This window comes from Diabrotica undecimpunctata, chromosome 3 (genome assembly GCF_040954645.1).
Source record: "Diabrotica undecimpunctata isolate CICGRU chromosome 3, icDiaUnde3, whole genome shotgun sequence".
NCBI classification, from domain to species: Eukaryota; Metazoa; Arthropoda; class Insecta; order Coleoptera; family Chrysomelidae; genus Diabrotica; species Diabrotica undecimpunctata.
Window position 1 is genome coordinate 79,201,659 of NC_092805.1, and position 17,743 is coordinate 79,219,401.

Genomic DNA, 17,743 nt, shown 5'->3' on the forward strand with positions numbered 1-17,743 from the left:
TCTAGGAAGGGAGAAAGGGTATGTTGACCATGGGGCCAGATGATACATGATGATACATTTATCATCTGGCCCCATGGTCAACATACCCTTTCTCCCTTCCTAGATCATCTTAACTCACAACATCCGAGTATAAAATTCACAATGGAAGTAGAAAATAATCGGTCCCTTCCCTTTCTCGATGTGTTAGTCACCTCCAAGCCCAATGGCCGATTGGGTCACTCTGTTTATAGAAAAAAGACTCACACGAATCGTTACCTACATGCTTCATCCCACCACCATCCTGCCCAAAAGAATTCTGTGATCAACTCTCTCATCCATCGGGCCATTTCGATTTCTGAACCTGACAACCTTAGAGAAGAACTTGGCCATCTGCAAAAAACCCTTGTCGCCAACGGTTACTCCAAGTCCACAATTCAAAATATTACACACCGACATCTACATCCCCCTTTACACCCTAGGACGACAAATTCAGAATCTTCGGGTAATACTCCTGTGGCTTTTCTTCCGTATATTCGAAGTGTCACTGATAGGATTGGCAAAATTCTTCGCAAGGAAGGTATCAGGACTACTTTTCGACCACCCAAGAAAATCTCACAATATCTACCCTCTCCTAAGGACCCATTACCGCCCCTATCTTCCTGTGGTGTCTATTCTATTCCTTGTTCATGTGGACAAGTGTATATTGGCGAAACTGGTCGTTCCGTCAAAACTCGGATTCAAGAGCATCAAAGATGCATTCGATCAGGTCTTTTCTCCCATTCTGCAGTTGCAGAACACTGCCAAGAAACCGGTCATTCCATATTGTTCGAAAAAACTCATATCATTTCTAAGAGCCCCTTCTTTTATTCCAGGAAAATCCGCGAATCTCTAGAGATTCGAAAAAATCCACATAATATCAATCGAGAGGAAGGATACTACTTGTCTCCCATCTGGAATCCCAGTCTAGAGCCGCCGTCCGGTCCCGCTACCACGATGCAACCACATGATTGGCCAGCGCGCGCTTCTTGACGTTCGCGCCACGGAGTGTGCCGATACGTCCCGACACGACAGGTCACCGCGACTATAAATAGAGCGGTAGCGGAGTAATCGTCGGATTCACTCCCTGCCTCTCGACGCGTTAGTGTTCTGAGCTGTTGGACGTGAATCCCTGTCCTGGCATTTGGTTTTCACCTCTGGCTGCGTTGAGTAGTTGAGTTACTGTGACCAAATGCCCATCTTGGTAGTTAGTATTCGCCTCTGGTTGCGTTGAGTAACTGAGTTACCGTTGCTAACTACCCATCTTCTTGTCTTTTGTTTCTTTTTCTTCTTCTTTTTTCTTTCTTTTTTGTTCTCCTGAAGAAGCTACATACAATTGTAGCGAAACGTCGAGATGAACCCACTTTTGGGTCACTCACAAATGACACGGTCCAAACCCGGAAGACGAATAAACTATAATTCTGACTCTGGCCGTGGAAGCCTACGATTTCATAAGACATTTAGCAGCCATAACAAAGCATTTTGTGATGTAACATTATCATCTTTGAGTTGTTTTAATAAGAATAAACTATGAATTATGCTTATTTACAGATATTCAGTGCTTTACCGCACAAATATTATTATGCAGCTGACTTATAAAATGCGATTATCTCGAAAACGGTTAAATTTTGAGGGTACTAACAAGTATATCTTTTCTTTGTAGAAATAATGTATCTTAAACATTTTTTAACACAAAAATAGCTAACTTAAAGAGCAAAAAAGTTAAGCCCAAATTTATGCCACACATGTAACATACGTGGCGCCCTCTATCAGTTACATTTAAGTATGTAAAAAATTATAATTTATTCTACTCATGAGCATCCAATTGTGAATTTTTGTCTAAAAATATTTACATAGAAAAATTTACATAGAAAAAATAAAATTTTAAATTTCCACTTTAACACCCTGTATCTTTCTTAATATCAACATTTTATTAAGGCAAGTTGGCTTAAATCGTAATATTTTAAAGTGCAGAATTTACGGTTTCTGTTCGTACAATTACTTAAGGACCACCCTGTATATATATATATATATATATATATATTTGTTCCTAAACTTGTACATTGTAAAATCTTGAAAGCGGCAACGGTTTCCTGCCGAAACGTTGATTTCAATGGACAATAAAATCTAGTTCCAAATTTATTATTACTTATTGAACCTAAACCCAATGTATATATATACATATATACATATATATATATATATATATATATATATATATATATATATATATATATATATATATATACATATATATATATATATATATATATATATATATATATATATATATATATATATATATATATATAAAGGTAATTGTATGTAGGTTTCATCTTATACACATATTTTTTTATTTTTTTTTCCTTTGTTGCGAGCTATGCCGATACCTTTTACCTTTATTTTATCATCAACTCGCATTAACCTTTTTCTTATGTATATATATATATATATATATATATATATATAAACATACATATATATACATGAGTATATATACAAACGACACGATATATAATTATAGTTTTGATCTCTGACATTGAGTTAGAATCTATGGAGAAGCTATGAGCATATTAACGTGTGTATTAAAAACGGCGTAGGTAGGCGTGGCTAACGATAATACCAATATGGCGATGGGATCATGGCCGGACTCAATAATATTAAAACTACTATAAAAATATGACTAGTTATTCAGAAGATCTAATCATAATCTAAAATAGTGCAATACATTTTGAATAAAATATGATTTATTTATCCCGCGGTACACACTAAAAACACAATATATTATGCATAAAGATAAATTAATAGAGTCAAATACTATTAATTTATTTTCTGAAGTACGGGCCATTACTTTGTTTACATATTTGTGTACTAACCTGTAGAAACTGAACCATTATTCCTAAAGATTTTTTAATTAACATTGCTTCTGCTACTGCAACTACGTTAAGAACAAGAAACCATTATTATGCACTATCACAATATATTATTACAGTTTCTATAAAAGTATTATAAAACTAAAAATATTCGAAAAACAACAAACGTAAACAAACATATACGATCTGTCAAAAGTGTCAAAACAATGTTAACAATATGGCCGAAGTGAGGTCGTTTTTAGTCACGTCATGCCCTCTCCATAGATTCTAACTCGATGATCTCTGAGCTACTCCTCACTATCAAAATTTCATAATGTCCAAAATATTCGAGAATCAAATGGTTTAAATGTTAATTTTAATATTCCTATTATATTTTCAAAACTTTTTTGGATTTTCTTTGACACCACCAGGTAACATTATTCTCGAATTTGTTTTCTACTTTTCCAAGTAGTTTAACTACAGTACCTTACATTACATTACGAGCGATAATTTTTAAAAGTATATTAGGGTTACCTTTCTTCCTTCCTATTTTTTTCATCTATTTTTGACATCCATTATGGTGTGTTATTTTCTCAGATATGTATATTTTGGTTTTGTTTTTCTCTTTGTTATTCTCTTAATTATTCAGTTGGCTTTTTTTTTCTAACAATCCGTTAATAAACGATGGTACGTATTCAGTTCTACTGCTAGTTTAATTTTATCATCTCCAATAAACATTCAGTTCTAAAATGTATTGTGTATATTTTATAAAAAAAAAATAGGAGTAAAATAGTTCTAAAATATATATTTTATTTTTTTGTAGCTGTTGTCTACGGATTGACCAGCTCCACAACTGAAATAGCCAGACTTCGCATTGGTCCTTTCTACCAATATATGTTTGATCTCTTTGATACTTTCGTCACCTCATCTTCATTTAACATGCCAAAATTTCTTATGGTATCGGCACATGACACAACATTATGTGCTGCACTTGGAGCAATGAAAGCATTCAGGAAACCAGTGAAATTCGGAGAGACTTTAATTTGGGAACTTAAGCAAGATAATAATGGAACCTTTTTTATTAACACTTATTATAAAACTGGAGACAAAATAAGTGGTATCAGTGTAATGGACTGTCACTTTGATTGTGATTACTTTATATTTAAAAAAAAGTTGTCAAGTATTACAGTAAGTTATGAAGAGTGGGCCATTGAATGTAACAACTAAAATAAAGTATTTTTAACAAGTTGATTATTAATAATAATGTCTGTAATTAATTGTTCAGTAAGTAACTACGATATCATAGATACTAATGGTGTACTGTACCAGTTCTTCGATTTCACTACTCTTCCACTCTATTGTTATGTAATTGGTAAAGATATACAAAGTTTTTCAAGTTTGTTAATTGGTATTGAATAAATGAAACTTTTTAGAAACACCATATAAAATATAACATGTGTTTAAACTTGGCTATTTAGTTTAAGATAAAAATGTTACAAATTATTAATTTGATTTATGAAAACAACATGGAAATGGAAATAACATCCTAGACTAAGAAGCCTGAGGTGTTTATATAAAGACATAGTTTTTTACTTTGCAAAGCAAATTTCAAATCCAGGATTATCATTCTGTTTTTCTTTATTACTACGATGGGTCGGCTTAACAATATCTTCATAAGTTTTTATCTTAAATCATACCAATATAAATTCCCTTTACCGACATGTCCTGTCTAAGTATGTTCCCCAGACCATCTTTGGTCTTTCTCTCTTACTTGTCTCAGAAACTCACATAACGGCAATTCTTCATATTGGGTGATTAACGTCTCGAAATTTAATATGATCAAAGCATCTTAACCTATTTATCTATCATTTTGGCATCTAGACTTACCCTACTATACTCATTTTTAATTGTAGGTATATTTTTTTGTCAGTCCATGTATCCATCATCAAGTGTTCTCATTTCCATTACGTGTAGCCGTTATGCCTCTATTTTTTATACTGTTAAACATTCTGTTTCGTACATCTTAGCAGGTTTTATTGATGTTTATAGAATTGTTCCTTTATCCTTATTGGAAATTTAATGTCACACAACACACTGTAATACCGATCCTAGGTACTTAAAGCTATTTCTTACAATCATTTCACCCTCTAAAGATACCATTTTATTCGTAGTAACTACGTCTTTAACCCTACAATGCTCAATTTTTAATTTTAGATTGGAAAAAATTCTATGTATAGCTATTTTATAAAGAAGTTCGAAAAAAATAATTAAAAAAATTTAAAGTTATTTTTTTTTTTAATTTCCAGACATTTTCGGTAATGTATCAAATTTGATACAAAGTGCATTTGGGCAAAATTATATATAGAAAATAAAATACTTAAGTACCTTTATAATATAATATTTTTATTGATGAAATTTTTGTACACATGCAGGTAATGAAGAATCACCTTTGAATGCTAAAACATCTTCATTTAATAGTAAATTTCTTTTCTTCCACAAAATATTTTTAAATTTGTCTTTAAATAAATGCATCTCGTTAGGATTTCATCTAAGTCTTCGCTTATATATTCGTTTTAGGTCTTATTAACGTTTACCTCTAATTCATTTCTTATATCTTCGATTTTCCTTATTTGTTCTCTGTAATTTTCGGCTGTATCTTCCAGTTCTGCCCCAATCAGCTTATCTTCAAATACCACTGGAATATTTGATATCTCTATTTTCTAAATCTACATCATTATTCAAGTCTTCAATATCACTTACATTACAATCATCTTCACTATCATCCCAATTGTCGACTATATCTTGAGATTCTTTACCTTATAGAGGCCTCTACATATACCAGCTAGACATCTAAAATAATACCCACATTACATTTTTCTTAAGGTGCCTTCTCCATTACTGAAGATTGGCTATAACTACAGCAAATGGCTCTCTATCTTGAGCTGTTCTTAGTATCGAATGTGTGTCCATGCCTGTCCAGTCTCTTACATTCTTCAACCAGGAGCATTTTCTTCTTCCTGGACCTCTTCTTCCTTCCACTTTCCCTTCCATTATAAGTCGTAGGAAGTTGCATTTTTCTCCTCTGTAAATTGCATGCACATTACATTATGTATCATAAATGATACAAACAAATTTTTTACCATACCTTTAAAAATAATAGTAGTAAAACGCAATTTTGCGCATTCAATTTTTATTAATAACCACCTATAAAAAATTTTTAAACTCAGCGTTATAGTCAACACGACGGTTAAGTGATAACTGGCTAATTCGCGCGTTTTATAAAATATTAGATGACGTTGCCAGGTTACAAAATGTGTATATATAATAGAGTGGTATATATCGAATATTTTACATAGTGCTGTTAATATTGTTTCACTATGTTATACATGTAAATTCTCGTTATGTTTTATATATGATACATTGAGCAGTGTAGAGTTAAGAGAACATTCCAAATACTCTTATTTTGTTCCACTAAGTTTTAAAACTTTTTCCTCGATAGTTTGTACCCACTGTTCCAGATTTTTTTAAACCACTTTCACAATTTTCTACTAACACTAGATCATCAGCATACATTAAGCACCAGGAAATGTTACCTAATCCTACACTAATAAGAATAAATTAAGGACTAAGCTCTAAGCCTTGGTGCAATCCTACTTTAACATGAAATTTATCAGTCTGTCCTATACCTGGGATGTAAGGGATAGTGATGCGCAACGTATAGCCTCTACTATCCAAATTTCAACCTCACCTGCCCGTATGATGATCTTGATCCTAATTATTCGGTGCATCTGCCAACTACTAACTTACCCACAGAAAATTTATCCAGCCGTCTCGTTATTCGTGCAGAGGTGGAGTATACTAGTAACTTAGCAAAACTGGGCAAGGCCCCTGGACCGAATGGCATTACTACGGAAGCCATAAAACTATTGGAAGGTGACATCAATATGCTGGTAACAATTATAACACCGGCCATATTCCAACGGATTAGCTTTATTCAACCTTTATACTGATCCCTAAATCACAAAAAGTAGTAAAATGCAAAGATCGCAGACTGATTAGATTATGAAAAAGTGTTTGACATCGTAAAACATGATGCAGTGTTAAGAATGTTATACAACGCTAAAATTGGCGGGAAAGATATAAGAGTAATCCTGAATCTCTATTGAAATCGAAAAGCACGAGTGAGGCTGAACAACTCGATTAACACATAGGAATTTCACATTTTAAGAGCGACAGGTTTTGTCTCCTGTGCTGTTCAACCTCTATGTGGAGAATGTGTTTCCACAGGCATTCAAAGGCTCCATGAGTGAAATAAAGGTCAACGGGTACTCGATAAATAACATTCGTTACGACACCGCTATAATCACAGACAATGAAAATGCTGTGAAGTTGATGCTAAATAAAATAAATGCCATGGAAAAAATATATGGCTTCAAGATAAATGCTGGAAAAACTAAATGCATGGCAATAAGAAAAAATGCACTTTTAAGAGTACAGCTGCAAGTAGATAAGGCTCCAATTGAGCAAGTGAAAATATTTAAATACTTGGGAACGATATTGATGGACCAATGGGATGCTCAACAACAAATAAAATGGCGTAACCAACAAGCAAGACAAGCTGTTATTGAATTTGAACAGCTACTATGTAACCGCAATCTTTCCTTCAATCCTCGCTACAGGATGGTAAAATGATATGTATGGTCCATATTTTTATACGGCATGGAGACTAAGTTAATTAACAAGTTGGAGGCCTTCGAAATGTGGACCTTGCGAAAAATGTGCAGCATACCATGGACAGATAGGGTGGGAAGCGAGAAAGTCTTGAGAAGGGCAAATACTGAGACAGAATTACCCAACTTAATCAAGGTACGAAAAATTGGATATCTTGGTCATATTTTGAGGGGGGAAAATACGTAATCCTTGAACTAATTATCCAAGCAAATATTGAGAGCAAATATTGAGATAAAAAGAACTGAATAGGCATAAATAACACTGGCGAGCTTTTACATGCCGCCAAAAATAGACGTCTGGCCTTACGATAATTCGCCAATGCACTATAGGTGCACAGCACTATAAGAAGGAGTCCTACATCTGTTCTAACACTGTTATTCCCTCATATATGTCTCTCATCAGATTCACATATTCACTGGCGCCTCCTTTCTTATTGAGTACATACCACAGAATCTCTCGAGGAACTCTATCATATGCTTTCTCAAGGTCAATCAAGATTGAAAATTGCATCTGTTATTAATCTGCCTTGCATAAAGCCAAACTGAATATCGGAAATTTTGGTTTGCTTGCGTGACCGTCTATCAATTACTCTCTGCTATATTTTTATGGTGTGACTAATTAGTTGTATGGCGCTAGAGTTTGTATCTTGTTTATAATTCCCTTAATTTTTAAACAGGTACTGCTTCACCATTCGTCTGGAATTTGCCCCACTTCCATAATTCTATTAGATAAACCTGTTAGTCAACTTGCTCCTGACTCTCCTAATGCTGTACATACTTCCTCAGGACTATCATCCAATCCAAATCATTTTTGAATTGCCATTGCTGTTACTGTCTCCGGTTAATCTGTTTTTTTTTTCTATCAAATTTTTTTATTTAAGAAACTGTGAAATCACTTTTTTCATCTCTTTTTGATATCATTTTCGTGAACTCGTCTTTTATTATCTTTATCTCGAATACACCTCATTTAATTAAAATTTTTTGAGCCTTTGCTCTATGTTTGGTTATTTTATATATATTTTTTTTCGGTCCCTGATATTAAGTTAATCATATAGATTTGTATACGTGTCTCATATCGTATAGCTTTTGATACTTTAAAACCTTCTGATACTATCTCGACATAATAATTATTTGATCATATTTAAAGATGAAATTAATAGAGAGAAAATACTTTGATTAGTAAGTCAAAAATAAATCCATGATACATCATTTATGTTTTTCAACAACAAAAACACAAAACTAAAGTTTGATGTTAACATTGAGTGCAAACTAAACTTAAGATCAAATACCTACCATGTTGGGATAGCATCATAAGATTTTTTCCTCATAATTTAGTATGATTACTATCAGGAGAATTTTACTGTCATCATTAAATGTGTATTCTTAAAGGTAAAGTTGATTTCATGTAATCAAATAAACTATCCTCTAATAAAATTTGTTTTAAAACAAAAACAAAATTTGTTTAATTTATTATTTTTTTGTTTTTCGAGAACGATTTTTGAAATGGAAATCGAAATGTAAAATAAACTTATTTAAAAGTAAAATTGTGGCTTATTCCCAGTAAAAATAGTAAACTGTATTACGATGTCACAAGAAAATAGCTTCAGAACAATATTATAGGAATATCATTAGTTAACAACGCTTACAAAATCCTCTAAAATATCCTTAATAGTGAACTAGCGCAAAAAGCTCACCAATAGATTAACTATTCATACTAAGACAGCGTCTAGAGAAATAATAGCAATTTATCAAACCCATACATAACCTGTTTACAGAATTTCGACAGGCATATGGGAGCAAAATGAGAAATAAAGCATAAGATGTCAATGCTGCCAATATAAAAAAACCCGTTCAGAACTAATGATGACTCAGAGTTTCAAACTGCGGTTTACATACTCAGATGACATCAATCTGATGGGAAAATCCACCTAAAACATTTTAATTAAGGTCAAGGATACAACATAAATAGTTCGTAAAATATTGAAAATATTGAAAAAAAGAAAACACCAAAAAAAATAAAAATAAATAAAAAATAAATAAAAAAAACACTGCTTGCGGAACTGGACAATACTGGAAAAATATAACCACTGGACACTGGATGCATGGATACAAAACTGGGTACCTACTACTAGAAAATTGTATACAAAATTATATAATATTGTATAAAAAATATATGATTATTGTAAGTCCACCAATTGTATAATGTAGAAATTTTAGCGTAGTTATATTGTTTTTAAAATATTAATAATGTAAATTCCAAATATTAATAGATTTTATTTTAATCATTGTCAAGAATCAAAGTCAAACATAATTAGGAAAATGAAATCATATGTTTCGCAGTTAATATCCCAACCACACACACAATAAAGAGAAAATTTAATATATTTACATTAATAGAACAGGACGAAGGGACAGATTTGTACAAAATGTTACAGTCAAAAATTGTAATTTCGAATGATCTGTTTATTTAAAATACCTTTGAGCAATAGTTACGACTGATAATAATATCACTTTAGACATGCAATGCAGTATCCAGGCTAGAAACTGCTGTCTGTACGTGTTGGATAGGTTTATAAAATCGATTTAGAAAAATTTTCGGACCTCACCACACTATGACACAGTATAGAATATTAAGTAAATAAATACAGAAATAAAAGAACTTTATAATAATAAAGATACTGTTAACAGTGATGATGTGTCTTCCCAACCGGTTTTTAAATCTACGTTACAGCGTCCAATAAAATGTGAGAGAAACGTACATAGAATGGGTGTCGACATGCAAGAAATTTAATTGAACCCAGCATGAGAAACTTGTACACCTCTTATGAATGACACTCGGTTGTTACAATTCATTGAAGCAAGAAGGATTAATTCGTGTAAACAGGAATCACTTCACCGCGCCTAATGCTTAAGACCATTCCTTTCCCACTTATAGCACTCTGATGCGCGATAGGGACTCTCTGTGTCAGTAAAGTACTTGTCGTGTGGAAGTCCTGGGTACAAAAACTCCAATACGATATCCTAACCGGATCAAAGCAGGCTAACGTAAGGTGCCCTTTTGTTAGTCATTTTTGTAATTTGTTTGGCCAAAGTCGTTTTATAGGTTTTTATAATTTCTTTTTGAGGACTGTCTGAAAATAAAAGTAATCATTAAAATTGTCAGACTTTTGTAGTTTGATCACTTTGTTTTCTTTTTCTTTCTTGTTGCTGTGCTGCTTTCTTCGCACGTTCCTATTTCTAGTAATATGGGGCTGTGGTCTGCTGATCCTTCGTTTAGTGTTCGGATATCTATCTGTAGTGGTTCGGATGTCTTTCTTTTACCCGATCAGCAACACACATCACCTTTTGTCCCTCACACCTATGCGACCGCACACCACCTCCGCCTCTCTATTTGTCGCGGTCCGTCTGCTCCGCAGTCGACACACCTTATTCCAGTTGCACTGTCACTCTATCGTATCTGCCGCCATTTCCGCCTCTCTCTCTTTTAACTCGTCCTTGTTTTTACCTCTGCGGGCCCAGTTCTGCCTTATCGATATCTGCTAGAACTGCATTTAGCTCCGATCGTCCTTCTTCTTTATCGACAGCACCTTTGTGGCATACTTGTGGATTTTGTTCCACCAGCGCTCATTCATCACCATCTTTTCTATCATCTCACTCACCGACTTTAAACATTCTCTCTAGCTTATTTATTTTCTTTACCGATCTGACACACTCTAAAAGGGTATGTGACGTAGTGTTCGAAGCCTAACAATATAGACAATTGTCCAATTCGGCTTTTTTAAACCTTTGTAAGTAGCTATGGAAGCTTCTGTGTCCTAAGAACACTTGCGCAGATAGTAGTCTAAACTATCTTTCTCTCCTTGCATCTCTTTATTTTTCCATTGAAATAGCCTTTCTCTCTCTCTCATCAACATATATGTAAGAAGATACAGCCTGTAATTACCCACAGGGCAGCAGCAGACACAGTCCTGTAGGCACTAGCTACCCGCAGCAAACTAGTCCTTCTTTTAGTTGACAAAAATTTGAGGGCTCGGAATATCAAATTATGACTGTTTCGTGTGTTTTATTGTATTATTTGCTTATATAATGTATTTTTAACGTAGATTATATTTTTGTATATTATATGTTGCATATGTATTTTGTATAATTGTAGATGATGTCTACAACTTCCTTTAACCCGCTGTTGTTGGTATTTTTTGTTGTTGACTTCTTCTTTAATTATTGGCAATCAAACCTTGCTACATTCTGCTGATAGATTTGATACACATTTTTCTTTATTAATAAGGATAAGAGCTGTTTCTTTAATTTTTCTTTCTTTATGTCTGTTTCTTTCATAATTATTGATGTCTCTTTACATAGTAGTCGGAGCTTGTTGTCACAGGCATGTTGGCATATCTGTCGTTTGTCGAAGTCTCTGTAGTAGATAGGCTATGTATGTCCTGGCGCATCCCCTAAATTGCAACCCCTAAAATCGCAACCCCCGGTCGTAAGTTCCAAACGGCTTAACGTAGGATGACGTACGAGGGCTCGTTGGAAAGGGGATAAAAAATGGGGTTGAACGCAGTATGTGCCGTGCGCATCGGAGCATGCCAAAAGGTCATTACGTCATATCTTTGTTTCTATTGGTCCGATCGGGGCGTACGAGGGCTCGTTGGAACGGGGAGAAGGCAGGGAGACAAAAAACAAAGATGGCGACGTTGCCAAATGGGCGATAAAACGTATCTTCGTTGCTATTGGCCTGATGTTGACGTATGAGGTGTCAAATGAAAGCGTTGGTAACACACACACACACACACACAGAAGCCATGTCAACGATCAGTATGAACATTATTCTTCTTCTTTTTCTTTTCCGTACAGTGCCTAATAGAACGTGACATTCGACGTAGAACGTGACATTCGAGACAGAACGTGAAATGTCGCGTGAAATGACGTGACATTCGACGTAGAACGTGAAATGTCACGTGACATTCAACGCAGGACGTGACATTCGACGTAGGACGTGACAGTTATGTGTCATTCAACGCAGGACATGACATTCGACGCAGGACGTGACATTCAACGCAGGACGTGACATTCGACGCAGAACGTGAAATGTCACGTGACATTCGACGTAGACGTGACAGTTATGTGACATTCAACGCAGGACGTGACATTCGACGCAGAACGTGAAATGTCACGTGACATTCGACGTAGAACGTGGCAGTTATGTGACATTCAACGCAGGACGTGACATTCGACGCAGAACGTGGCAGTCATGTGTTAGTCAAGATGTTGCTTGACATAAAATGTGACATTCTACATAGGACATAGTTAGTAGTAATATGAATCCCATCGAGTACATACATAGAGTAATAGAATTTCAAAGAAAACTTGATTGGTTAAAGAAAGACATTAAATCATATGAGGATTTTAAACATATTACAAGACAATTAGATAACCTGCATTTTGACAACAACAACAACAAAACGTGGAAACCCAACGAGTTGAATCTACAGCAACAGCAGCAGCAGCAGCAAGACACCTGGGCCTGTAGAAAACTGCCACCAGCTACATATCCATTAAGACGTATTCAACCAATACCATGTTTGTCAGCAACAACAACAACAACACCACGGGTGTCAGCAGCAACAACAACAACAACAACACAACCAGCGAGTATATGAAAAGTGAAATAGATAATGTCTTTACAATGTCCTGTGTAATATTAGCATCTGTATTTATCTTAATTTTAAAAATTATTTTTGAAATTGTAAGAAGAAAATTTGAATCTTCATGTAATATAAGACTCAATCAATAAAGATGTTTTAAATAAAAAAAGCGTTTAATTTCTAATATATTTATTTATACATATACAAAAATTACAATGGTATTATGTTATTGGCAAACCAGTGACGTAGACGATCCACATTTCTTTCGGTACATGAAAATAATCCAGCGGCATGACATGGGTTTGCAGTAGGGCCAACATTTCCAGTAGCACGAGGCGTACCATCAAACTTGCAAACATCAATAATAATGGGAAAAACTCCAAAAACGTGACGTTTCTTATCCAAATATTCTGCTTTTTGTTCTCCTCGAACGTAGATGTAATCTGCTGCATACAACAACTTGGTTTTTAGTATTTCATTGATTTTGGACAATTCTACTTGCCCATCAGAGTATCGAATTCCAAGCAGTTTTTTCTCCACGTATGAGGCAGTCTTCCTATCTCCACTAGTTAGCGCATTAAATGGTTTCTGAGGCAAAAAGATGTAATGACTTCGTTTAAAACCTATTTCAATGGTAAGTTCTTTGGGAACAAACCATCCGTCCACATCGAATCCCTGAATGTCTACGAATGCTACTCTCATGATGACTGCTCGTTCACTACTGACAATTTATGCATCTAATTTAGACTTTTTACAATTTCGGTGAGAGGGAAGTACTCCATTACACAATCATGAATTATAATGCAATAAGCCTTGGTATTTTCGGGAAAACCATTATTCGCTTCAATATCGAGTTTTACGTCAACAGTGGATGCTTTCATGCTTTCTTCTTGTTTCGAACAATCGATGACAAACAATGCGTGATTCTTGAAAGCTGAGAAATCGAGTAGAGGTCGCTTTTGTTGGGAATGTATGTAGCTAGGATAAAATTCGGTATAGTTGAAATAGGCCTCATTGTAGTCAGTTTTGCTAAAATCCAACTGCATTCTCTCGTTTGGCCAATATTCACCATTTAAAGATAATCTGATACTTTGAATATCGACATTGTCAAATAAGGTGGGATCAGCTGAATTCTTGTCACGTTTGTTGGTTTGAAAGAAAACAATCCCAAACAGCCCAAACTTCACGTCTAGCGCCTTTGATAAGTGCTGGTAATTCATGCAATTCCCACTTTCTAAACGGAATAACTATAGGTTGATCTTGTTGAATGGATTTCATAAGTTCCAATTTAATATCATCATTGGGAAATATGTGCTTGACTCTGAGCTCAATATTGGTAATGTTAATCTTAACAGTTGTAACTTGGCCTTGAGTTTTTTCTTTGACAATTATGCAATCGTCGTTTCGAGCTCGAACTAGTCTTATTGTTTGACGACCACACGTAATCAAAGGATAATCATTGAAAATGTTGAACACGTGCTTAAGAGGCATCTGTATGTTGAATGAATGATCAGCAGCGTGTAGAATTGGATCCCTAGGGTAATTCCAACCTGCCATTGCCATATGACCGGAATCTTCTTGAGTATAACATGTCATAGCACGTACAGCGCTTACGATACCAGGATCCCGCACTGTTTCCATCTCCCTTGCGCTTTCGCTGTACGTACACGAATCGAAAAGAAAAGCACCAACATTATTTGCTAGTTTAACGTCACCAGTTCCGTTAATTGCGAGCGATCCTTTAATGCATAACAAGGTTTCGCTCATTGCAAAGAACGAGTCGACTTGATTGATGCTAAATTCCACAATGTCATTGCAATTGAATGATTTGATGAATGGTGCATATGTTCGATATTCGGCTTTTCGAATCGATTCGTCAAACATCGGCTTACGATAAATATCAAATATTGGAGGCATTATGCTGTTTGAACGTGATCGTTTTCCATACATAGTTGTCATCTTTTCAGTTTAAAACCAAGTGATTGCAAAAATAATTTGTTTGCAAACGTAAGATGTGGCCGCTTAGATGAGGACGTAAGATGTTGCCGCTTAGACGGTTGCTCAACTAATGGTGTACTATGGGCAGTAGATTGCCTTATTAATAATCCCATTTCCCTCTTGATCTAAGTTCCAGCACCAATGTGCTCTGTTCTCCTCTAAAGTTTACAGGTCGTCCTTCTTGATCGACAGCCAACACTGTGATCTTGGTAATTGGTAATTTCTCGTTGCGGTACAACAGGTAAATACAACAAATTGTGTGGAGTTTCGTCAATTGCGTACCCAGGATTTGATTGTATGACAAATTCGTAGATCGTGTGAGCAGGTCTGTTACCATCGAAGGCTCCGGTACTAATGTTGCATTCAAAGCGTATGCTAGATACTTTAATAATCCTAACAGGTCGATCTGAAGAATGCGTCTGTCCTGGATTTAGTAGTGCAGGAGAAAATCCCAATACTGTATACTTTTTCCATTGTCAATTTGCCAAGCGTCGGCTTTTGAGGTTCTTTGATGTCGATGCCGACCATTGGCGTGGAAATTAAGAAAAGGGATCAGTTATCAAACGCATATTTCAAGAAAAAACATATAATTTTTATTAATTTTTACATAATTATATTCAGGAAAATTTCTCAATTTTTGGGCAGAAATTGTTTAAACAATTTTTTAAACAAATTCAAAATATCACCTTTTGTGCTCCAAAAAATATTTTTTAGGTTTTTGGGTGACTCTAAATAAGATCTATGTCATTTTTCTCAAAAGTTAATAGTTTTGGAGGTTAAGCGATTTAAAATCCGAAAAATGCGATACCTAATATGCATTTTCGAGGCTTGAAAAATATGTAAATGAGTATTTTTGAGATTCAAGAGTATCTAAACTAAAGTATCAACATTGATTTTGGTGAGAAATCGGAGCAATATTTTCCGTAGCAGAAAAAGGTGATCTTTTGAATTTGAATTGTTTCCGGCAAAAATGTCCGGCACCCTTCAACCTTCGATTTGTTTAAACGGGGCATTTTTGAATAGGACTCTTCAAAGGACAGAATCAGTTTTTTTTTCAAATGGGAGCGGGCTCACAACACCGAATAAATAACAAATTAATTCTTTCAAATTAAAGCTTGTTAATTTTAGTGATTTATAAGAATATTGGACTTATTATTTAGTTTTTACATAAACCATAATATTTTTTTACAATTATCTGTAAATAATGGCTCATTCTGTCAGAAAATTTTAAAACATTGTCTATCCAGCAATTAAGATAGTCAACTGAAATTTAATTTTTAAACACGGCCTACTGTTAATGCACAAACAGGGTGAATCTTCAATATTTTGCTTCGAGTTAGAGATATCTGAAAAAGTTATTTGGAAAAGATGTTCCAAATATTATTTTAACCCCACATAACAAAGTTTTATGTCAAAATTCGCACTTTTACTTTTTTCATTAATTGAAGAGCTTATTTCTTGTCTTAAATCCAAAATTTCGATTTTTTAAATTTTCTTTTTTTAAACTTTATAGATTTCTTCAAGTCTAGAATAAAGTTATATGTACCAAAACAACTTCTTATTTACCATTTAAAAGTGCATATGAAAATTGTAAAATTGTATAATTTGTATGTTAAATTTGTATGAAAATCTGTAATTTCATGGATTTCATTATATGGATGTAAGACACTTTGGAAATAAGCTCTTCAATTGTAGTCAGGATTCTAAAACGGACAGTTGGCTGTCCCGAGATGCATCTTTAGACAGCCAATTGTAGATTTAGGATCGAGATTACAAATAATACTGAAAAACTAAAATTGCGAATTTTGTCATGAAATTTGGTATGTGCGTTTACAATAAGTGGAACAACTTTTCCAAATAAGTTTTTCCGATTTCTCTAACGCGAAGCAAAATATCGAAAATTTACCCTGTTTGTGGATTCGCAGTAAGCCGCGTTTAAAATTTAAATTTCAGATGACTATCTTAAAAAAATGTGCACTAACAACATGTATGACTGTGCAAAATGTCAAATCTGTATGTATTTTAGTAGCTGATATATAGAGTTGTCTTCATCTTAAATGCGACACACTGTATAATAATGAATACTAGTGTTCAAGATGCATCGCGATAGCTGTAAAGAAATTAATTAGAAGGACTGAAAAGAATCGTCAGTGTGCCTGTAAAATTGTAAACTGTTCGCTGAATAACGTCTTTTGCAGCAGTGTCAATCCTACCCAATTTTTTATTTGGTCGCTTTCGTTTTAAGGAATGATCTGTAACTGTGCCTAATTTAATAATTGTATATATCGTCTTATACCCGATTTTTTTAATACATGAATTCTCGAAACAATTGCATTATCAGCCATCCCAATATTTTCTTTTTTCAAACACTCATACATATTTAAAACTATTCTTTGGGATTGTACGTGCAAATCTTTATTTTTTAATTCAGAGCTGTCATTAACATAATTGTCATTATTTATTGATAACACAGAAGTTGATGCATCTTAAAAAATGCCAT

At 34.3% G+C, this 17,743-nt stretch overlaps 1 protein-coding gene across 1 annotated transcript in view; it reads left to right on the forward strand.

Annotated features, from left to right (window-relative positions):
- Positions 1–9,006, forward strand: part of LOC140436943 (lysosomal acid phosphatase-like) — a 101,634-nt gene extending 92,628 nt beyond the window's left edge. The window contains exon 5 of the mRNA XM_072526122.1: positions 3,691–9,006. Coding sequence (XP_072382223.1) covers positions 3,691–4,094 — 404 coding nt within the window. The 3' untranslated portion in view covers positions 4,095–9,006. The remainder of the gene's footprint in view (positions 1–3,690) is intronic.
- The last annotated feature ends 8,737 nt before the right edge of the window (positions 9,007–17,743 follow it).